At 34.6% G+C, this 25,770-nt stretch overlaps 1 protein-coding gene across 1 annotated transcript; it reads left to right on the forward strand.

Moving 5' to 3' along the window:
- Nucleotides 1-9,913: 9,913 nt before the first annotated feature.
- On the forward strand, nucleotides 9,914-23,851 carry LOC129262235 (gamma-secretase subunit Aph-1-like). The gene is made up of 7 exons (XM_054900319.2): nucleotides 9,914-10,130; nucleotides 15,320-15,434; nucleotides 15,832-15,975; nucleotides 17,740-17,855; nucleotides 18,449-18,571; nucleotides 19,821-19,948; nucleotides 20,575-23,851. Exons 2-7 carry the CDS (start codon nucleotides 15,322-15,324, stop codon nucleotides 20,728-20,730), a joined length of 780 nt encoding a protein of 259 aa, XP_054756294.1. The 5' UTR covers nucleotides 9,914-10,130; nucleotides 15,320-15,321; the 3' UTR covers nucleotides 20,731-23,851.
- Nucleotides 23,852-25,770: the final 1,919 nt, after the last annotated feature.

Consider the following 25,770-nt stretch of genomic DNA (forward strand, 5'->3'; position numbering starts at 1 on the left):
CCATTCAAAAAAGTTAGTTTCGTTAATGCTTGAGCGAACACGGAATGTTTTTGTCTGGGGTTAAAAGGAGGCTTGCTCCAAAATGGCATAAAATGATTGATGATTAATGACGATCGGACTTCTTGCTAATCAGCAGACTTCCTCTTAACCTTTTGATTATCTTTGCCATAATTTTCGAATTATGCGGTCAAAAATTAATTTTGAAATTTATTTATTTGCTTGAATTGTTCTGTTGTATCTGTGCTTTTTTAGCTTTGAATATTCCTTCTTTAAGCAAAAACTCAATTTTTTATCCGAAGTTTGGAAAAGCGTGTATTTTTTTCCAAATCCTTTCATTGTGTGCTACAAAGGTTATGGTGCCTATGAACAGTGGCATACAGATGGGCAGGGGCTTGGGGTGCCCCCCCCCCCCCCTCCAAATAAAAAAAAACATGACCAAGAAAAAAAAATTGGAAAGGAAATAATAGGGAAATGGAAAATGAATTATGATATTACTATCTGAATATTATGTCAAAATTTATCATAAAATTTGATATTTTAATAAAAAAGTGGATTTTTTTTTGCTTGCTCGCTCACAACTTTTTAATCCATTTAACCCGATCTTCCATATCTAGCTCCTTCAAAATTGACTCAATACACCATTGCCATTGAAATACATTAATCCTTCCCTGTTTGCCCTGTCAAGCACATAATTAAACTTGGTCAAGGAATCAATAACCCTTTGAAAATGATTCATGTCTTTTAAATGTACTTTATCATAATTTGTTTCACATAATAAAAGGATTTGAATAATTACAAGTTCTCTCAATTAATAATGCAAATCTTGCTTGGGTTGACAAAAAGTCCTCTTTTCTTACTTAAGAAGGGAAATTCAAAAGTAAAAAAGTTTAAATGAAAAAAAATAATAATTCATGTAAATAAATAAATTTGACAGCATAATTCGACAATTGTGGCAAAGATAATGAAAAGGTTAAGAGGAAGTCTGCTGATTAGCACGAAGTCTGATCATCAAATTTCTAATTTCTGCCATTTTGGCGCAAGCCTCTTTTTGAACCCCCGACTAAAACGTCCCGTGTTTGCTCAAGCATGAACAAAATTTATTTTTAATGGAATTTCAAAGATAAGATTTCAGAGCATCTATTAACATCAAAATATTGATATCATAATTTGAAACAATTTTTTTATAGACTTTTCAAAACTGTCCCGTTTTTTAATACGCACTGTGTAGGTCTACATTGTGTGTGTGTGTGTGTGTGTATTTGAGTTTTGTCAGACGTGTATCAATCAGATATGATTATTTTCGTCTGGGACTGACCTTTAACGTCACCATCCGAAAGACGTGACCAGGGCTCGAGCCTCGAACCTCTGCATCAATTTGTAACTTCCCCACAGCTTGGATTACATGCGCACGCCACAACGCCCAGTTGTGGGCGTTATATATTCCTAGTTATATATTTCTACGTTATATATTCCTAGGCTAAATTAAATTTTACGCTGGTATCATGGTAATAGTTACCGTATAAAGCCTCGATGTTTACTTTGGATAAATCTGCAGAGAATCGGCGGGGGCTTTGCCCCATTCAGTAGGGGCTCTTCATGACCTCAAAAGGGCTCTATAACAGGCCCCTGTATAATTCTTGCATTAAACTTTATGTTGATTGCACTGGCGTATAGAAGGGGGTGGGACTTTGGTTCCACAGCCAGGGGGGCGGAGAAAATGAAGATTGCAACGACAGAAAATAAATGAAAAGAAGTGAAATAATTTTGCTATTTATATGTTACTTGCTGAATATACATAATGTAAAATATATTATAATAAGAAGGAAAAGAAGGAGAGAAGGAAAAGAAGGAAGGAAGGGAGGGAGGACTCAAGGAAGGACGGAAGGAAGAAAGAAGGGAGGAATGAAGGAGAAAAGAAAGAAAGAAAGAAAGAAAGAAAGAAGATTTAAACAAATTTATGAATAGGCCTATACACTCCCCGAAACTTGGCAAGGTAAATACCTAACACGAAACGTCTAATATTTTTGTAGGCCTAACTATAAACATCATATCGGTATCTCGAGAAATGCGACAAAATCCTTACACTCACACTCTATTAAATTCCAAGAATTCAAAATAAATCCAGATAGGCTGTGAGTAGTGACCAGCCGAATATTAGATTAAGATCAAACCATGTAAGATTTAAAAATAAATCCAAAATCACCATTGACAGCCGATCTGGATTTATTTTGAATCCTTGGACTTAGAGTGCAGACAAAATATTTATATACATGTATAACAGTATATATCAAAACTAACTGCAGTACAATTAATTAATTTTACACATGATTAAGCTTCAAGCTCGCTCTCATGAAAGATTCTTCTCATTATACCGGGATATAATGAAGTATATTAAGGAATATGGCGAATAATCTAAGTAGTGAAGACAAAAAAATATTGAAAAAATATAGGATTTCAGGGACGGATCCAGCCTCCGCCAATAGGGGGGCCGAATCATTTTTCACTCATATTTTCCCCGATCGGCCGCTCAAAGTTGATTTTTGTTTGTTTCTTTGAAGGGGTTGTCCCAGTGGCGTAATGAGCCAAAGATTTTGAGGAGGTTCGGTATGGCGTATCGCGTAAACTCAATAAGAATTTACGAGCGAGCGAGCAAAAATTTTGACGTTTTTATTACAAAAATCTAAGTTCGGGATAGATTTTGACATAATATTTGGAAAATAATATCATATTTCATCCTTATCCCTTTCCTTTTCTCTTTTTTTTCTTGGTCGTGATTTCTTTTGTCCTAAAAGTAATTTCTTAGCTTTATTCTTATAAACAATATGAATATGTAATAATTTCATAAGCCCTATTTGAATAGTGCGAGCGCGAAGTGCGAGCTAAACAATTTTTAATGTATTTTGTCCTGAAAATTGAACATTCTGGGCAATGTTTGTGAAACAAGATACGTATGTAACTAGATAACTACTGCGAGCGCGAAGCGCGAGCAGAAATTGTTATAATGCGTTCTGGCCTTGTCGAAAAGGTACCTGTTAATTTCAGTTAGCCATTAAGACGATACATATTTCAATGATCAAATATTGCGAGCGCGAAGCGCGAGCTGAAAATTTTTTGATGTTCCGGCCTTAAAAAAAATTAACGATCAAGCTGCTTATCTCAATAAACATGCGTGCGCGTGTTTTAGGGTTAGACAGAATCTGGGCATTCTGAATTCATTTCATTTTTCATCATGAAAATCAATAATGCGAGTGCGTCGAAATATTTGATATTCCGATATGAAAAGGGTCAATTTAAAAAACTATTTCAAGTACTGTGTAGAAAAATTATGAAGTGGATGTGGATCACACTTAATGAATGATGCAAGCGCGAGACACGAGCGGATATATTTTATAATCTTTTTGACCTAGGATCGGGACATTCTAGGCCTAAGGACATTTTGTCATCGTACGAAAATGATGACTATCCTCCTATTCCTCTTAATCCTAAGCCCGATATGAAACTTGTCGATATTCCTTTCTGACAAAGGGACAATTTAGTTATTAGGAATTCACGAAAATTTTATTATCATATTTATTAATCTAATAAGCCTAATGGGTGCGTGAAATTAGTTGAAATTGAGGCTTGAAAACTAAATACTTTAAGCACTTTTCATTCATGGGTTGAAATATCTAAAAAAAATAATGCGAGCTCAAATTGCGAGCCGAAATTTTGTATAAACTGTCATAACAGAGAGATTTTCACCAATCAAAATGCGAAAATGAAAGCTCGAAGTCCGAGCTGAAATCAGTTTTGTATATTGACTTCAAAACTTGATATTTTAAGCTACACATCAGGCTATTGAGCAAGATACATGTATGTATCCCATCGAACAGGCGATGCGAGCGCGAAGCGCGAGCGGAAATTTAATATAGTGACATGAAATATTCTAAAAACAGTATTTTCAAAGTCTTCCCCTGACCTTATTTTATTCACTCATCTTCCTCCTTTCATTGTTCCTCTTCTTTTTTCCTCCTTTCTTTCCCCTTCTTTTTCTTTTTTTTCTTTCTCCCTCCCCCTATTTTTTTCATTTTTTTGCTCCGCCAATAGGGGGGGGGGGGCCTCGGGCCCCCTGGATCCGCCTGTGGGATTTGAATATGAAAATGCGAAACTTTTCAAGCTCACTCTCTGTACTTGCTCTCATTTCCAGTCTTAAACACCTTTCCATTTTATATAAAACTTTTGGAACACTTGCCTGTTCGCCTGTCTCATTTTTTTTTAAACAAACATTATTTTCAATGAGATTAACTAGACTATTTTAGGATGAGGATTTAATTGTGTGTGTGTGTTTTATATATATATATTTTTTTTACACAAAGCCCTCTTAAAGTCCCAGAATTCTGGAACTTCCGAGGGCTTCGCACCCCACCCCCCGCGCAGTGGCGTAGCTACGATTTTTTTCATGGGGGGCACTGGGGGGTCCTTGCTTTTTCAAGGGGGGCAACATTTTTTTTTTTGTGTGTGTGTATATACTATGTCACAAGGGCAGATCCGACTGGGGGTTGGGCCCGAAATAATCTTCACCTACATTTTCCCCGATCAGTCATTTCTTAGCTTCATTCTTATAAAACAACATAAATATGAAATAATCTTATAAACCCCAGGGGCGGATCCAGCTTTTTATAAAGGGGGGGGTTGGGGTGGTATGCGAGGGAGCGTAGCGACCGAGTCCAAGCGAGCGGAGCGAGCGAGGGGGGAGGGTGTGGGAGGGGGGTGTCCCCCCTCCCACAGTAGGGAAAATTTTTGAAAATCTGTGTGTGAAAATGGCGTTTTATAATAATAATAATAATAATAAATGAAATAAATACATAGAAATAGAATAAAATAAAATTACAAGTTTAAAAAAAAAGATAAGATTAAAAAAAATGGTCCCCGGATTTGTTTTTTTGGGGGGCTTGCAACCCCCCAACCCCCCCTCTAGATCCGCTTCTGAACCCTATATAAAAAGTGCGAGCGCGAAGAGCGAGCGATTTTTTTTTATCTTTCATTTATTTTGTCCTGAAAATTGAACATTCTGGGCACTGTTTGTGATCCTGAACAAGATGCGTGTGTAACTAGATAATTACTGCAAACACGAAGCGCGAGCAGACAATTTTAATAAATGTTCTAGCATGATCGGAAACAGACCTGTTAAGGACTGTTTACAGCTACACACGAATACGGTACATATTTCAATAATGGGAGCGCGAAGCGCGAGCTAAAACTTTTTGACATTTCGACCTAAAAAGTGGACATTCTAAGCACTTTTTGTAATTATAAATGGGATAGGTATGTAACTAAACAATCGATGCGAGCGCGAAGCGCGAGCGAAAGAAAATTGAGATTTTAGACCTAAAAGCGGGACACTCTATTCACTAATTTAGTAAATTATGAATAGGATATGGTTAATTGGGTATCATTGATAATGCGAGTGTGAAGTGCGAGCAGATTTAGACCTAGAATCTTGGCATTCTGAATACATTTTTATAATCATGAAGATCAATAGTGCAAGCGCGAGCTGAAAACATTTGATATTACGATCTGGAAAGGGTCCATTTAAAAAACTATTTCAAGTACTGTGTAGTAAAATTATGAAGTGGATGTGGATCACACTTAATGAATGATGCGAGCGCGAAGCGCGATCTGATATTTCTTGTTATTATTTTAACAAAGGACTAGGACATTCCAAGGACATTCATCATATGAAAATATTCCTACTATTCCTAAGCTTGTCCATATTCCATTCAGAAAAGACCCAATTTAGTTATCAGGAATTCATGAAAATGTTATTTATCTATTTGTTTATCTAATACATGTAATATGCGTAATGGCAGCGTGGAAGTTGTTGTTTTTAAGGCTTGAAAACTAGAAATTTTAAGCATTTTGTAATTATGAATACGCATTACAGTGGTAAATACATTTTTAACAATTATTGCGAGCGCAAATCGCTAGCTGAATATTTTTAAATAAAATGTAATGAAAAGGCCAGGGGTTTTTGTTTGCTTATATAGAATTGATAGAGTACTCACCAATCAAATGCGAGCGCGCAGCGCTAACTTATAGGCCTACGTTTTAACAGTCACATCTGAAAATTGATATTTTGATAACTTTATGGTATACACGAAGACAATAAGAACTTGGTACATCAAATAATGTGACCACGCAGCGTGAGCTTAAAATGTTGATATGTAGACCATATTAACGGACATTTTACAGAGTGCATTAAATTTGTAAATGGAAAAAATAATGAAAGCTCGATGTCCGAGATGAAATGTGTTTTGTATATTGACTTCAAAACTTCATATTTTAAGCTCCATATCAGCCTATTGAGCAAGATGTGAATCTCATCGAACAGGAAATTCGAGCGCGAAACGCGAGCAAAAATGTTATTTAGCATACTGGCGGATCCAGGGGGGGCCCGAGTGGTCCGCCCCCCCCCCCCCTATTGGCGGAGCAAAAAAAGAAAAAAGGGGAAAGAAAGAAAAAAAAAGAAAAAAGGGAAAAAGAGAGGAGAAAAGGAAGGGGAAACATAAAAGGAGGAAGACGAGTTAATAAAATGAGGGTAAGACTTGGAAAAAAGTTTTAAAATTCTTTCATGTCACTACATAAAATTTTCACTCGCGCTTCGCGCTCGCATTGCTATTTAGGTGATTCACATACCTTGCTCAATATGGAGCTTAAAATATCGAATTTTGAAGTCAATATACAAAACATATTACAGCTCGGAAATCGATTTTTCATTATTTTGTTTGATTTTAAAAGTGCTCTGTAAACATTTCTTTCTTTTTTTGTCTAAATATTAAAAAAAATCTGCCCGCGCTGCGCGCTCGCAAAAATTGATTTGTCAGGTTCCCTTTTATTTTCCTGTATTCCATTAAGTTCTCAAAACATCCCAATTCAGTAACAAAAAGGTTAGCGATTAATCGCTAATTTTAAAGAGCAATTCTGATTGGATCCTAGCCAGTCTACTGAGCAAAAAATCAGATTTCACGCTCTTATTAGGCTTATTAGATTAATAAAAAAGATATTGATTAAATAATCAAACTGTCCCTTTTTTCAGAATGGAATATGGACAAGTTCCATCTCGTGCTTAGGAAGAGAAATAGGAAGATAGTCACCATATTCATATAGTGTTTTTATATAGAATGTCTCGTTCCTATGTCAAAACTCAAAGTAATAATATTGAAATATATCAGCTCTTTTTTAACTGTGATCCATATCCACCTCACAATTTTCCTACAAAGTGCTTGAAATAAAGATCTTAAATTGACCCTTTTTCAAATCGGAATATCAAATATTTTTAGGTAGCGCTTCGCGCTCGCTTTATTGATTTTCATGATAAAAAGGGTATTTGGAATGCCCAGATTTAAGATCACGCGTGTTTATTCAGATATTCAGCTTTATTCAGCTTGTTCTCTATTTAAATCATTATCCAATATATAAAAAAAAAATTGTTCGCGCTTGGCGCTCGCATTATTAATGTAGAAGATTTCCAATTACTCATCATTTTCATGATTTACAAAACATGAATAGAGTGTCCCATTTTTAGGTGTAAATCTCGATTTTTTCCGCTCGGGCTTCGCGCTCGCATCAATTGTTTAGTTATATACTTATTCTTATCACGATTACAAAAAGTGCTTAAAATTTCCAATCTTCAGGTAGAAATGTCAAAATTTTAAGCTCGCACTTCGCGCTCGCATTATTTGATTGTTGAAATATGTAGGGTCTTCATGGCTAACTACAAGCAGCTAGCCTTTAACAGATCCTTTTTTGATCAAATCAAAACGTATATTACAAATTTCTGCTCGCGCTTCGCGCTCGCAGTAATTATTTGATTGGATACACATCTCGTTTAGGATCACAAAAATTGCCCAGAATATTTAAATTTTAGGACAAATTACTTGGAATTAAAAAAATAGCTTGCGCTTCGCGCTCGCACTATTTAAATAAGGATAGTATGAGATTGTTATATATTTATGTTGATTTCTAAGAATAAAGCTTAGAAGTGACTATTTAGGACTACCCCTTCAAAGAAACAAACAAAAATCAACTTCGTGCGGCCGATCGGGAAAATGAGGTTTAAAAAAAATTCCGGCCCCCCCCCCCCTATTGGCGAAGGCTGGATCTGCCCCTGATTTAGTAACATGAAAGATTTTTGTTTTGCAAGTCTTCACACAACATTATTTTATTCACTCGTCTTCCTCCTCTTATTTTCCCCTTTTTTTCCCCTTCTTTTTCTTTTTTTCTTTTCTTTTCTTCTTTCTCTCTTTTTTTTTCTCCGCCAATTTTTTCGGGGGGGGGGGACACGTGCACCACCCCCCCGTAGCTACGCCACTGCGGCCCGGCGAGGCATTACGAGAAGAAGAAAACTGTTTTTTTAGTGTTTCTTCTCTTTTCCTAGAAAAAAGAAGAAACACTAAAAATCAAAAGAAGTAGTGGATGAGGGACATCATAAACTCTGTCATATCAGTTGTGCATATAACGTACTGTTTTGTGAAATAGAAGCGAACTTTTAAAATGACATATAGGCCGAATTGATTTTTCTTTTTTACATCCGATTTTGAAAAAAAAATATTGCTATGCTTGTAAGATTTTCTCTATTGGTTGATTGATTGATTGATTGATTTTATTGGCAAGTCACCATGCATAGACTAGGTAACAGAGGCGTCGATCATGGGGGGGGGGGGGGGGCAGGGGGGGCAACCGCCCCACCAATGAAAATATTGGGGGGCAAACATATTGTTTTGCCCCCCCAATAATTCCGCATGTGCAAAAAATAAAATAAGATTGTAATGTTACACAGAAATCAGCAAGCGAGATTGAGATACACAACTCGTTCTTTATCTAAAATCGTGCTCAAAATGTCCGGTTTTCAGATTAGAATATAAAAAAAATTCAGCTCGCGCTTCGCGCTCGCATCATTTCTGTAGCAAAAACCCATACTTTTCATGATTGAATAGGTGAATAGAATGTCCAGTTTTCAGTTCTATACCTCAAAAGAACTCCCACTTCGATTTGCAATAATCTTTTGTTGGATATATTTCTTGTTCTTTATTAAAAACGTCAATTAAACTCTTTTTTTTTAAGATCAAAATATCAAAATTTTCAGCTCGCGCTTTGCGCTCGCATCTATTATTTTTTAATTTTTTTAAAATTTAATTTGTTGGTAAGATGTGTGTGTGTGTATATATATATATATATATATATATATATATATATATATATATATATATATATATATATATATATAATCTATATATATATACATATAGGCATATGTGTGTGTGTGTGTGTGTTTGAGTCTGTTTGTTTTGTGTGATCGAGCGCCTTTGGAAAGTTGATTCATGATTTTGCCCCCCCCAATCTGAAAAATGGATCGACGCCCCTGCTAGGTAGGACAAGTACGAAAGCTCGAAAACTCATTTTCAGGGGCAGGGCAAATTGACATAATTGGGTGGAATTGATCTGTAAAGGGGAATTTCACCCTGATAGAAAATAGTTTATAGTAGGCCAAAAATTATTGGTAAAGGTTTGAGGACAATCCAATTTTTGGTACGTCATTATCAGCTTCCCACATAAAAATGTTTATCGTAAATTTGCATGTATCAATGAAATGTCTTTTTCTCAATGATGAAAATGGGTTACTAGTATTTATGTGCCGTATAATACCTTTAATAATTCACGCCCCGGATTCACGCCCGGGCTTGCTCCTGAACTTACCTGAAAGTGAAAGAAGAAAAAAAATTATATAGTCATCATAAACCATTTAAAAAGTGTATTCATTTCATATCACATCATTATGAGGCAGCAAGCTGCTCAGATTTTTTGTACTGAAAATTGAATAATCTCCATATTCTGATCAATGTTCGTGATCATGACTAAAAATCACTATGATCATGAAGAAGATGATCCGCCTCTGTTTCTCTGAATGATGCAGGCAAACGGCCCTCGGATCGAGCTCGGGCAATTAAATCAGCTCGCGCTCCCTCTCGGGATCCGGATCCTTTTTCATCATCGATTAATCGACTTCCGCAATCTTCATCCTCAAACTTAACGGGCCGTACATTATAGTTTTATTTCAACAATTTTGTGCTTATCGACAGGAAAATAAGCTAGTAAGTGTAAAAATTAATAATTTTCGATGTTTTAGTTATTATGATGTTCTATATTATCTAAATAGTGAGTAAATGTAGTTGTAAAAATATGATTTTTATTAAAGGTTGTCGGTTTTACTTCTAGTCTACAATTACAGATAAAGCTGCCTATTGGGCGTGCGATTTCTTATACACGTAAATGAATATGAGCTACCCACGTTTCCGTGATGATTGTATTCAATTTGTGAATGAGCTAAACAGCCATTTACAAGATGAGGTTGGACCTAGATCTACATTTCGATTGTGAGCTATGACTAGCTAACTATGATCAGTGCGTGTCATTGCTGGATTCTCTGCACATTATTGAAATACAGGAAAGCTTATGTTATGGTGCATGGTGCAAAGCCACTCAGTCATAGCATAGCACTCATATTCAATGAACAAGGTTATTATAACCAAGGCTCCACATTAACTTTTTTTGGTGGTGGCCCGTTCGGGCCACCAAAACCATCAAATAATTTTTTTTGGTGGCCCGATATTAAAGTTTGGTGGCCCGAAAAATATAAAGAAACACATTAAAAATTAATAAAACAAACTTCTGAAATATTAATTCTGCAGCCACTACCACTAAGTTACTTTCACTTTATCATCTTGTATGTAAACCTTGTTTGCTGTTTTTGCTAATTGGCTTGTGGTAAAATATAAATTGTTTCTATCGTTGTAAAAATTAGAACAATGCATAAAAGGGGGAAACAAATGAAAATAATTTTCAAAAAGTATATTACAAAAAGAAAACAAAAATAATAAAAGAAATAAGTGAAATAAAACAAAAGAAAGAAAATGAAGAAAGGAAAAACAAAGAACAGGGGAAAAAAAAGAAGAAAATTTAGAGAAAAAAAAGTGAAAAAAAAATGAATAAAACAAAATTAATATAAACATGGGGAAAATTAAGAAGTCATTACGAATATTATTTAACAGCTGTGGCAACAGTCTATTCTGACTGGAAGGGGTATAAATGGTTTAACCAACTGTTTTAAAAAAAATGAAAGAAAAAAAATAAGAAGAAAACGGCAATAGTTATATCTGGAAAAAAAGTGTGAGAAAAGTCCTTCCCTATATTTGCCAAAATGTTGAAAAAATTCACATTTCATATCAATGAAATGCCTTCCCAATGTATCTCAAGAGTGGTTTAAGAAGTCATTTATAAACAAGAAAGAAAGAAACTGTCTGTTTATTTTTGGCTAGAAAAGACACAGCTTCGAAAGAAACCAAGTATCAACATACATACAAATGCACATGTGGGACTGTGATGTACATGCCTATGTGTTTTTATGTGTATTAATTCATTTGGAAATCGGTCTTTTGTAGTCAAAAGAGAGGTCATAATTCCTCTTCTTAATGCTTGCAAATAATCAGGGTACACCAAATTTTCGTAATATAGACTGTAGAATGTCATTTCATTGGTGTAAAATGTGACTTTGACTCAGATTTTCAAAGTTCTGTGGAAGATTTCTAAGCAGCAACATTTTTTATCGCAGCTCCCAGAGTGTGAATAGGCTGAGCTAGATCTAGAGCACAGCTGTATGCAGTGGCTTCATGCAAAGCTCACGCCAGCCGGCCGGTGCGGCTGGCTGGATAATAGCTACTGTATGCTATAACTGTAGGCCTAATATGCAAACTGTGTGTGTGTATTTGTGTGTAGATCAACAAAAAGGGCGCATGACGAACTGGGTTGCAATTTGAACTGTAGAAAGTTGATAAATGCGTGCAAAATCGGGAGAAAAATTGCGCTACTTTTGAAAATTATTGGTTGCCCGATTCGGGCCACCAAAACTTAACATTTTATCAATAATGGTTGCCCGATGTGAATTTCTGGTGGCCCCGGGCCACCGCTAATGTCGAGCCTTGTTATAACCTTCATACCTTGTTTTCTGTTACTACTCCATTTGTGGCAAAATACGGTTGGCAAAGTTTGGCCGGCTTACATGTACTTTCTCTCTTTGGAAGTTTGGGGACAAATGGATGCTTGATATTTGCCATTTTCAGTTCCCAATATACGTGTGAGTGCGTTAGATCCTACTGTAAAAGTGGAAATTTTCTTGGTGTAATACTTTTCGCGGATTTCGTGGCAAGATCGGTGAGCGCGAATTTAAAAACATGCAAATATATGAGCATCCATTTTAATGCAAGTTTCGAACCGCGGTTCAATTGCATGTATCGTTTTGACAAAGAGACTGCATAATTTGACCTAAAGAGGGTGACATTTAAGCAAGCAAGCTCGTGAGAATTCGTTCCAATGCGATCATTCTTTTTAACAGTCGCAGATCGCGGTATTTACATTATGATTTTGCTTGAAATATAAGTTGCTTTTGCTGTTTGATTGGTGAGTGTTAAGTTTTTAAGAAGACGTCTTGTCGATCACCCAGGTTTGTTGATTGATCCCATGCACTTTGAATAGCCATAATCCCCCGGTGCTCGGCCACCGGCCGTCCATACCAGGCCAGCAGCGCCTCCGTTTTGCCTTCCCGATGTCTGCCCCGCAAAGAAATTTTGCATGAAATGTCACAAAGGCTCATGATTGCAACAAAATAATGCTGAATTACGCCGCTTTAGAGCTAGAAATATGATCAGAAAATAAAATTTCGTTAGAAATAATCTATTGTTTATTATTATTATTATTACCCCGGCTTTTACTCAAGCTGCCTTTCAGCGCTCTGTTATTCAAGGTATTAATCCTGCCGGGTTCCCATTCACCTCACCTGGGTTGAGTGCGCCATTAATATTATTGAGCCATACATGTAAATTGCATAATCAATGTGTTATTACAGTTTGTTTCTTTACATGTATTTAGATTGTTTTATAGTGTATACTGGGAGAATGTTTGCATCTTGATTGCCTCAGAGTTTGAGAATAGTGAGTCAAAACTCATAGAGTGCGTGATTGTGCATCTAATTTGTATGCATTACTTCAGTACAAGTACATGTACCATCACAGTTCAAGCAGTTTTTAGTTTGTATGATTTATCTACATGTACATGTCTGACTCTATGTTAGTTTTTTAGTTATTAAATATTTTCAAAACCAAAGCAGCTATGCCAATAAGTTCATTTAAAGCTGAATTCATTGGCTGATAATATAGAAAGTTTTTGCTCTAGGATAAATAGAATCTGAGTTACACATTTAAAGAGTTAGCTTCGTCTTTAACTGTGTTAAAGCACTGGGGATGGTGCCAGAAGTGGTGCCACTTGTACAAAGTCAATGGGGATTCTCAATATTTTGTGCTATTTGGGGTAAAACGTTAATTTTTTAAAGAAAACTTGACTTCCAACTACAAATTTGCTATGAAATTAAAACTTGAATATTTTTCTCTACTGTTTATTGATTGAAAAGTAAGTTTGCCAATGTCATTTTCATGTAAATACAAAAAAAAAACATCAAAAGCATTGAAAAAGAAGTAGAAAAATTGTCAAAAATCTTCATTTTTCTCAACAATTCTTTCATATTGACACATATTTTCTTCAGTTATTCTTAATTTCAAAGTAATTTTTGTGTAATAAACAGAAAATGTGATTTCTACTAAGTACTGTATTCTGTAGGATGAAACTGATACTTGGCTTTGTCAGGGCTCCACACTCACCCTTTTTGCTACTGGTCCAACATGTTCAGGTCTGACCAGTAGATTGAATCTACTGGTCAGACCTAAACATGTTGGACCAGTACCCCTTTATTCCATTTCTTACTGGTCCTAACCTGAAATTTACTGGTCCCCAAAATAAAGAAAAACATGAGAAAAAAAACTGAGTTTATTTTGCTGTCTTTTATTGCCCCCCAAAGAAAACCCCATACAATCAAACAGTACACACACAGACACTATAATTCATGAAAGCCATTTCTCAACATTGGAGAGCCATATTTCTTATTTATAAAAGAGGAGAAAATATCATTTGTATCAGTTTGATTTAATTTAACTGGTCATGTCGAACAAACAAATCTGGCTATTTCTAAAAAGTTAGTGGCCCTACAGCAATTTTTACTGGTCTGGGACCGTCAGACCAGTGCCAGTGTCGCGCACTGGCTTTGTTACAGATCTTAAAGGTCGAATGAAACAGGTCAGAGACATTCAGACTTTAAAATGTCAAGAATCTTATACCCCTTTCATAAACCCAATTATGCGGCTAATAGCAGCATAATTTGGTCGTAAAATCAGAGGAGGACAAGAGTTATCCGCATTATTCTGATGCTGCTATTATCCGCATAATAGCGGCATTGGGACAAGATTTTGAGTTTATGAACGTATTTCCAAATAATGCGGATAATTGCCATGGTACGGTCACAAGGTCACCCTTTTCCAACACAACCGCATCGGAGGGGGCGTGTCCAGTTGTCATGACGATTATCCGCCTTTTTCAGGACGGGCGCTCGTAAAAATAATGCGGATAATTTTCAGAGTTTGTGAACGCAATTTTTATTGAATTATCCGCATTACTCTTAGGCGGCTAATTGGAGGATAGGTTTTATTGGGTTTATGAAAGGGGTATTAGAAGTATTATTTGGACTAATATTAGGCCTATTATAATTTATTTTAAATTATTTTATACCTCAAATCAGATGAACACAGCAGATATACTCACCATTTAATGGTAATGCAGGCAAAAATAGCACACACAATATCATGATGCATTTCTTTATTTTTTTTAATTGCATTAAAAGTTCTGGTTGATATTCAAGTAATTTCTTGACTATAAACCCAATATAATTGTACATGTACATTGTTAGAACGGTCTGACTCTGTACTGTACAGAAATGTGATTATTTTATTATAATCACTAATATGATATAACAAAATTATTAATATTTTTCTATTCAACACAATATAACACTAATGCCTGACATCTAATGCTATTTCTGAGTGCATATTTGGGTTCATTGAGCCTTTCCTTTCAGAAAATAAGTACTTTTACTATCATGGGGTGTATACTTTATAGTGAGATAGAGACTTTTGAAGCTAAAAGGCGATGCAAAAGCAAAAATCACAATGTATCGAAAAAGTAGGCAACCTCATGAGTCATGACACATAGCCACATGTATACCGTATTTCACTACCACTGGCCCACTGCTATTCATTTGATGTATATAAATTCAATATCTTATTGTATAAACATGAACATTCATCCTTAATTTTGATTCTTTATTCCATTTCTTGTTATTTAGTCATGACACTGATGCAGCTTTTTGGGTCATTGTTTATCGCATATGGTCCAGCATTCTCTCTCTTTCTCTTCACCATTTCAAGAGAACCTTTGAGGATTATTGTTATGATGGCTGGGTGAGTTGATTTTTTCCCCATTATAATAAATTCCTAAATTACTTCTGTTACTTAATCATTCATTAGTCATTAATTCATTCAAAAATGATATTGCAGTAATGCATATTTTTTACCTTTATTTTGAAATCATATTGGTTCTTATTTATATCCATTGTATTTCTGAAAATATGATGGTTTGTATTTTGTTAAATTGCAATTATTTGTAAAATGCTTCAAAAATATTTTATAAAAATATTAAAGATGTAATATATTGTTATGTTATTGCCATCATGTTTAGTAGAAGTATCACTATCTTTATTATTTTTATAATGTTGTGGTTGATGTTAACAAGTATCCTTGCTGTTCATGTTTGCAATGATTTTTTTAATGATAATTGTGTAAATTTCTCTTTGTGCAGAATGTTCTTCTGGTTATGTTCCCTATTGACTTCATCTGTGTTATGGTTTGCTGTCTGGCCTCTGAAAGGACAAATATCATTTGGACTGACATTCTCCATATTATTCCAAGAAATATTCCGCTTCATTTATTACAAACTTCTGAGGTGAGATGATTTGAGGGGAAAGTCTAAACTGTTAATGATTATTTAGATTGTGGGGTGCATGCAGTTCACTCAGGGTTTCATTTGTTTAATGCATCATTGTTTTTTGTTTCAAAAGTGAATGGAGGATAAATTATCTTTATTTCAAAGGATACTTCTCAGAAATGTAATACATAGCAAGTGAAAGAAATTCTTTTGTTGAAACAAGGGAACATAAACATAATTTACAAGAATCAAACTGCTCAATTTTGAATGCTAACTTTAATTCATAACAGTAATAACAGTATAAGAACACAAAAATTTAATTTGTGTAATAGATTTAAAAAAGACATAGCTATTGGAACTATATGTGAAAATGCCATAGCAGTTGAAACTTTTATTTACAAATAAAATGACAATTTTTTTTTTCTAATGTAAAATTTAAAATAATTGTGTACTAGGCAAGTGTTAAGCCAAGACATATAGGAATGGAACTGAAAGAGAGAATGTACATCACACTCTTCTAAGTTAAATGAGAACCAAATGTACACATGATGGTTCAATCCTACTTATAAACAATGCTTCCTAGCAGATCAGCATTGCAAGGAATAATATGGTCTTATTGTTGAGGGCTCAAAAAGACGAAACATGAAATTGTAGGTCTACTTGTTGTAGGAAAATCTATTAGTCAAATCAAAACAGCCCCTGCACAGTGGTAAATAAAGAAATAAGAGCAATTATATAATAACACATTTGGTAATATATAAATTATCAATCATGAACACAATAATATACTATCATACAAAATAAACATAATACTAATATTCAATATCGTATCAATTGAATATTATACATGGACAGCATATAACACTAGCTGACATTTTCCAAATCATACAATCATTTAAAGAAGTATCAATTGGCATTATGTAATAATATCTTATCACATACCTTCCACAAAATATATCAAAACAAAGTCTAAAACAACCATATGGTTAAGTCAAATAGTAAGATATCATTTCAACAGAGTCTTTACAAATACATTTTGTATTATTATGTAACTTAACATAATAATTATCATAATAATGTCATGTAAACCATTAATAACCAACTCATCGAGAATTTAGTGTATACAGTCCTGAAACAATCTGGAACTAAGTCTAATCTATCGGTGACGATACTTTTGGCAAACAAGCAGTCTGTAATAAGTTAACAGTGTAAAAATATAATTCATAATCAAGTGTTCAATTTTAAACATTAATAAATACAAATAAGAGATAATCGTCATTTCTTATTATCATAGCAGTCTACAGTATATACCGTCATTCATGTAGCTCTCTCATTCGTAACTACAATTATCGTCAACCACAGTTCACATTCTTTTATTTAGTAAGTTAAAAGGAATTAATAAAATAACCACACAATTTCACGTTCATATAAAATAGTCATTTCATCAATTCAATAGCACATGTACTTCTACTCACCAGTAAGCCGTTGTAAAACTTTCTTTTTCCAACATAACAATTCAAATAATATTCAGATGATAAATGGTCAGTGATCAGCACAAGAAAATAAGTTACACCTGCTTTCGAGAGGAAATCTATTTCTCTCATAAAACAAACTTGAAAAGAAAATATGTTGACATCGCAACGCATCTAACAACGCATTGCAGGTTGACGCAAAAGGCGCTCAACTCTATGCAACCAGCGATGTTACGTAACAATAAGTTACGTAAATAGCATTACCACATTATAGTACTACATAGAAATTTTGTTATTGTGCACACTTTAGAAAAGCTGAAGATGGTTTGCAGCAGTTTAACCAGACGTCACCAGAACAACAACAACAAGCTCGGACTGTCAATGGGGATAGTACATCAGACAAAGCCAGACATGGATATGCTTATGGTATGGAACACATCTTCTGAATATTTTGGAATATTTTAAGAAATGCAGGTGAATCCACCCAAGTCAAATGTCTAAAAACCAGAGATTCTGCCTGAAAAAAAGTAGAAAACACATATATTGTATTGAATCTGTCTGTAAATTACCTAGAGTTATGTAAGTATTTGGTATACAATGTTGACTTCAAATCCTAAGATTGACATAGAAAATGAGCTGATTGAATATTTGTTGTTGATAGACAATTATTCAGAGTAAATTTTGTACTGTTTATTCCTTTAATTTAAATTTACATTGTTTTATTTGATGTTTGGAATCTTATTTATTCTTTGACATTTACTCTCATGGATGTAAGATTGAAGCACAGGTATATACCTCTTTTCAATGATATTGCTATATCTGAAACATTGATGAATTATATGAGATACATGTTGATTTTTAAAAAAAAAAGAGAATCTGAAAGTGAAAATCTTGTTTGCCTTATGGTCCATCAGGCTTGATGTTCATTGTGTTTAGACATGTTGTACTTATTCAGATTAGACTTGAGTTTAGAGCATATTGATACATGTCATTCATTTTTTTGTTCTTTATATGTACAGTTGCTGGACTTGGATTTGGTACAATGAGTGGAATCTTCTCCTTTATCAACGTATTAGCTGATTCCAAAGGACCAGGAACTGTTGGTATCCACGGTGATCCTCATGATTTCCTCATTACATCAGGTACCTGCATGAATATTAAAAATATCAAACTGGTTTTACATATTCAGGAAGGATAAAATGTATTTTATAATTGTTTTTGATACAGTTGGACTTGTGTTTCAAAATCAAAATAGATCAGGATTTGGATCACATTCTGGCAGTCAGAGTACCCATAACGAGAGGCTTAAATATTTTCCTCATGGATTAATTATTAAATTTTACTCTTCTTGTATTTACATACAAAAGATTGAGGAGCTGATTCATTATTTGGGTTTTGCAATATATATGGGGGGAGGGGTACAGAAAACCCTCATTTCCTTAAAGGGATGGTCCAGGCTGAAAATCTTTATATCTAAATAAATAGAGTAAAATTCCCAGAGCAAAATGCCTGAGATTTCATCACAATCGGATAAAAAAAATAACGAATTTATTAAATTTTAACCTTTATCTATATTTTGTGAGTACAGTTATATGCATATCATCATGAATATTCATTAGGTGGGCTGATGATGTCACGTCCACACTTTACTTTTTCTTATGTTATTACATGAAATAATAAATGTTTCATTTTTTCATACATGTGTAAATGATGTGTCTCCATTATGATGAAATAAGTTGCGGCAATAAATAACTATTGCACTTCATCAGTTGTCATTCCAATTGTTTTAGTTCATGGTAGAACATTTTTGAATAAATTTAATTTCATATAATAAAATACAAAAGAACAAGTGGGGATATGACATCATCAGCCACATAATGAATATTCATAGAGACATGCCTAGAACTGTTTCACCGGAATAATGCAAATCTTTAAAATTCAATAACTTTGTTATCCGATTTTAATCAAATTTTCAACATTTTGCTTTGTGAATTTTACTCTATTGATTGAGATATAAATGTTTCCAGCCTGGACCATCCCTTTAATATCACAACCATTTCCTTATTATCATTGTATTCAATTAATGGAATTAATATAAAGACAAATTTGCATGGGCTTTTCTATAGTGCCCCTATAGTTCAGAAACAAAGCTGCAACATCATAAATTTTGTTATCACAAGCAATAATTTTAGAGCCAAAACATGACATAAAAAGACAAGACTGAAATTCAAATTTCAAACACCATTGAATTAAGGCAAATATATTTGTAAATTTTTAAAGTACCATAGAATTTTTTAATGGAAAATGTAAGGAAAAAAATGTAATTATGAAGTGTAAATTGCTTTTCAACAGAAAGGATTTCATTGTTTTTTTGTTATTTATTTCCTGCAGCCTTCTTAACATCGTGTTTCATCTTGCTTCACATCATGTGGAATGTTATCTTTTATTGGGGTTTTGAGACAAGACGTTACTGGGCAGTGATTATTGTTGTGGCATCTCACTTCCTTGTATCAGAGCTGGTGAGGTTCTTTCTAAGTTATCTGTTACTATATTATTATTTCACCTTTTCAACCAAAGTTTGATGATGGTAGTAATGATGATGAGGATGAGTTTGGTGGGGAGTGATGATAATTGTGATGAAGATGATGATGATGGTGGTGGTGGGGGAAGATGATGATGATGCAGATGATGATAGTGATGATGCAGATGATGATGATGATGATGATGATGATAATTGTGATGATGATGATGATCATGATCATGATGAAGATGATAATTGTGATGATGATCATGATCATGATCTTGATGATGACGATGATGATGATTGTGATGATGATGATGACGAAGATGACGATAATGATGATATATGCATGTGTGTGATAGTGATCTAATTAGACAAGGAGTTATAAGGTAAGAAGTCACAGAGGTCATTACATACATGGACATGGATATCGGCTTTCTCTCATGAAGTACTGTTTGGTGGACCAAATTCAAACGAGGCTGTTTCTGTAATTGGGAGTGATAATTATCAGATCCTTTAACCCTGTGAACCTGGTCATAGGGTAGAGAATGTACATATATTAGTGTCCTGCTAAAGGAAATTAGTAAACAATAACAATATTTCTCTTTCGTTATCTTTTGCCAGACTCTGTTGAACAAGGATCAGCTTTATCAAGTCACTCTGCCTATTGCCTACGCCACACTGGCCATCATGTCTCTCTTCGCCTTCTTCATCGCTGGAGGATCCAGCCGCAGTATTAAGCAAGCTTTCTCATTACAGCGATCACGATACGCTCTCTAAGTCAACTCAATGCCTTCTTCATCCACTTGATATACATGTGAAATACTTAATGGTAAGAAAGATTGATGTTGTAGATGCCCTATTGGATATTGGTCCAACTTATTTCTTTTATTTTGTAATAGTTATTCACCATGGAATGTTTTTTTTTTATAATTAACGTTGATTCGACTAGTCCTCCTTGCCACCACGGTGCACTGTAAACATACCATAGAGAGTTACAAACAATCTTATTGCCGGTGGGCATCCGAACCGTAACCCATTTCAGAGAAAATCGACTTCAAAGTTTACTATTATTTTCACACTTAGTTCCCCAGCCTTGGAACATATTCATTGCTAGAAAATTCATGGTTGGAAAGACCAAGACCATTGCTTGACATTGGTATCCTTATTTTAACACAAAGCCAAGGATCAGAGAAAATATCGCAAAAGAGCTCCATGCTTGTAATTTTGGTTTGAGCGGATAAGATTTCCCCTGTACATAAACCCCTTAGGGGATGTAACAGATATGGTATTTGAACATGTAATGGATGTTCGTTGTGACATAATTCCGTGAGAAGGTGCAATGATTTAGTTTCACAGCAGTATCTTGTATATAGGTTCCTATTATTCCCCAGGTCTTGTACCAGCCAATTACAGTCCGACCTCTCTTATCAGGACACATTGGGACCAGCACCAATCCGGATAAGGGATTTATCCAGATCTGGGAGACCCAATATTAAATACACGCAGCTGCCTCTCCAACGGCGGTAGCTACACGTAATTCATTGTAGTGGGCGTACAGTCAGTATTCACTGCAGTGTCAGTGCAAATTATAGGCTGAATTTTTACGGAAATGAAATCGATCGATGGCCAAAACTCTTTGATATTTTACCTGCTAAAATGATTGAGGTATACATCAAGCATACCTCGCAAGGAAGAGAATGACTCGATAACACTAAGTTTTACAATTGAATCATCGCGGCGGGTATTGCAGCTTCGCAATGTCAGCCATTGTTGTACTGACTGTAGGCTCAAACATGATAGATGGCGCTGTCCGTATTGGGCCTAGCACTAGCTAGCGAGAAATGTGTTGTTTTTTAACCGGGGGAAAAAAAGAGGACGTGATGAAATGTTTGCGCTGCGCCCTGATTTACTGGAAAATTATCCTGTCTAAGTTCATTTGGTGAATTGGGTGAGATTTTTTCATGAAAAATAATGAGCTTGTAGGTAGACTATATTGAAAAATATAAGTAATCAAAGTGAGTTTGCGTAGGATTCAGTTAAGATTGAAATCTCATTTCCCCATGCACTAGATTGAATTGAAAAAAAAAATATCGGCAAGTGTGCATCCGGATAAAAGAGAGATCCGGATAAGGGGAGGCCAGATAAGAGAGCATACCTTGAACATACCTTTAAGTGCCACACTTCCATCTTCACGTAGGTAGATATTAGTGTGGCAGGGTTTGGGGAGCTTTGTAGCCCATTAATAACCCAAGTTTGAAAGTCTCTGTTTAAAGCTGAGAGGTCGGACTGTAATCGTTTTAGAATGAAATTAATTTATTTTACCATTTCATAACGGTCACAATACAGAGATTAGACAGCTATTCATTAAGTCTCAACTAAGCCAGAAAATGTAAAAAAAAATCTTTTGTTTTTCATTGAAGCATCATCATGTGACTTATTTAATTACATAAAGTTGATTTATTAAAAAAAAATGAATATTTATTTCCAGCATTTGAATTTACTTCGATTTTGATCACCAAGGAATTATCTACATTTACACTTCACCATAGTATAAAATAAGTATACTATTACTATGGCATAGTACACTTGTTTCATATTTTTGTTTCCAATTGAACTCAATGGCCCGTATTCTGAAGTCAGGTTTAACTTAAACTCAGGTTTGAAGTTGTGGTTTAAGTATGAATAGCCAATTGTTACATAAATCACTAACAGTAGAGATATAATATTTCATCTCATTTGGCTCTCAAATCATTCATAATTGTCTAGGAAGTATAAATAGATAATTGTCTTCACCATCGATGAATCAGGAAAGAGCACAGTAAACATAAGAAACATACAACTTAATAAAAAAAATTGACACTTTTGGCTTCTCATAAGTTTAGCACAGAGTTAGATCGTGGTCTAAGTTAAACCTGACTTCAGAATACGGGCCAATATGTACAAAATGGAAGTTATGTATTATTTATTTCTAAAATTCAACGAATGTTATTAAGAAATTCCAATCATTCAATTTATGTAATCATTTATGGGCAGGTTTACTTATGAGCTCGTTTTACTGTGCTATGAAGAAGAGGTGTTGTGTTTGATAAAAAGAAACCGAATGGATGCTACATGTACAAATTCAAGAACATTATGTAGTTTGTACAACTTTAGATGTTATTTATTTCATACAAAATTTATAAATACAATCCATCCATAGTGGATATCATTAGATTATCAGAGCAGGCACAGTGCATGCGCATATTCGTTCTGCTAGTTACAATAGCATTGCCTCATTTCAGACTACATTGTGAAATAATTTTTGAAAAAAAAGTGTGGTATAAGAAACCAGATTGCATGTGGATACTTTATAGGGTACATGTATATATTGACTGGCTTTGATAGTCTTTGAATTGAAAATGATTTCCCTACTTTGGTACAGAAAAGTGTTCTGCATGAATATTTTTAAAAAGAAGTAAGTTTCCCCAATTTAAATTGGCAGAACATTTTTTGAATACTTTTTCAAGCCAAAATACTTTGTTAGGGTGTTACACTTCATTACTGACTTATATATGTATATGAAAATAAAATTGATCTGTTGGATATGAACATGTTTAAAATATTTGTAACAAAGTTTCCCCATCTCTCTTTCTCTCTCTTTATTTCTCCCCCCTCCCATTTCCTTGTATTTTCTTGTTCTTGAAGGGTAGGGTTATATATCCTATTATAGAGTTATAAGGTTAAAACTTCAATCCATCTTTTTTTTTAATGAGGTTATTTTGCAACATGTAAAAGAACATTTCCAACTACTTGTGTACATTTGTACCGTAATCATGATTGTTCTTGATTTGTAGAAATTTATATTGTGCAAGTCGCACTGTTCATGTACAGACATAATAAACTGCAATGTAACAATGTATGCATAACATGTTCAGTGTGTATAATGTTTTTATGTTGCTGAATCTTCTAGTCCATCTTTTCTTCATCTTTTATTCAAATGTTTGGACAATATCTGTTCATTCCAAAAAATGTTCGTATTGCACTTAATAGCAATTCAATTAGACTCTTGCGACGTACATGGGTCACTCTTGACAGGAATTTCCCTTTGCCCTGCGTATATTTCCAAGTTTGTACCTACAAACTTAGGCTTAATTTCACAAGAGATATTTATGGACCCCTTCTGGATGCTGTTTCACAAACGTAATAATGGAGAATAAAACCCTTGAAACCAGTTGAATTTATATAAAAGAGAAAATTTAAATAAAGAAATCAATTAAAATTTTGAGAAAGATTTAATAAATTATAAGTTATGAGCAATTATATATTGAGATCACTAATACTATGTAGCTCCTCCCTTCGGCAATGCGACCATGATCTATTATGTCACACAAAGGACAAGCACAACTTCCCCATTACTTTAGTCCATATTTTACCTAATTTTTTTCTTTAATTTGATCTATCGCAAAAAGAGAATGTTCTTTTTTATGAGAGGACATATACAAGTGGTTTCACATTTGTCATGGATGAATTATTTGATCTTATTCTTAGATTTTCCTGCCTTCACACAAGCTAACTTGGTCCAAGGGTTTCATTCTCCTTTTAGAATGACTTATTAATTTCCAGTTCTATGTGCACTATAACATATTACACCATTAGATTGTACAAGAGAGGACTGCTTTGTATTCATTCACACTACATTTTCGACATGATTTGCATATTGATGCTTAACCCTATCTAGGTAGGGGTATCTTGGGAGATCATATGGCCGGGGGGGCCTCGCAGGCCCCCCCCCCCCTTGAGATCTCGGCCATCAATCGCGCGATCATGCCTAAAATTGGCACACAGGTTATATGGGACATCTACAAAATCGGGTCGTAATTTATTTCATGCATATTACTATTAATTGATTATGCTAATGTGTAATTAGTAATACTAATGAATGGCTTCCTATACCCCCTTTAAATGCTAAAACCCAGGAGCTTCAGGCCGCTGCCCCTGGACCCCGCCAGGGGCGCTGCCACTGGAACCCCGTCCATAGGTTTCATTTCCTTTCAGATATTTTTCAAGAAAGTCATTCTCATGCCTGTAGTATGCAAAATTATTCTTTTTCCTTTAACTTCCTAAATAAAGCTCCAAATGTTCTAATTTTTGGTATATAAACTCTTTGTGGTGTTCTCGACAAATTACATGTACGTGAAAAAAATTGTGATATCAGATCAATTTCTTATGTATTTCTTTGTTTTGTCAAGGACTCTTTATCATAACAGCATAAAACAAATCCATTTAGACCACCAAAAACTAAATATAATCATACATTTATGATTTTTGGTTGACTTTGTACACAAAATCATGTTTTTGAGCAATTTTTGGTCTGACAAGCACTTACAAAGCATTGCGTAATTTCAGAACTGCGTACTAGGGCATCGCAAAATTGGTCTCAACAGTTGTGCAAGACTTGAAAGTAAAAAGTCAGCAAGTACATGTAGCTCTGTCAAAAACTTTCGCATGGCGAAAATAATGCGCAAATCGTTAGGAGGCCTCACTGCCCGGCCTAGATAGGGTTAAACATGATTTCCAATTACACTTAATTATTTGTGAACCAGCCCCTTCTTTAAACCCATCACCTGCTTGGCCTTGCTGTATGTTTACAATTTTTTATTCAGAGTATGGGATTAGTGCAAAAAAAATGCAGTTAATACAATGGTATAACCACAATTTTGTCCATGTAGTTTACCAGAGTCAATGGAAGTGAGCTAATGCTGGTAACTGTAATTGACTGTAGTGTAAAAAAAACCTCTCAGTTGGGGTTTAAATAATATCTAGTGTTTCAAAAATCAC

Source organism: Lytechinus pictus, chromosome 5 (genome assembly GCF_037042905.1).
Source record: "Lytechinus pictus isolate F3 Inbred chromosome 5, Lp3.0, whole genome shotgun sequence".
Lineage (NCBI taxonomy): Eukaryota > Metazoa > Echinodermata > Echinoidea > Temnopleuroida > Toxopneustidae > Lytechinus > Lytechinus pictus.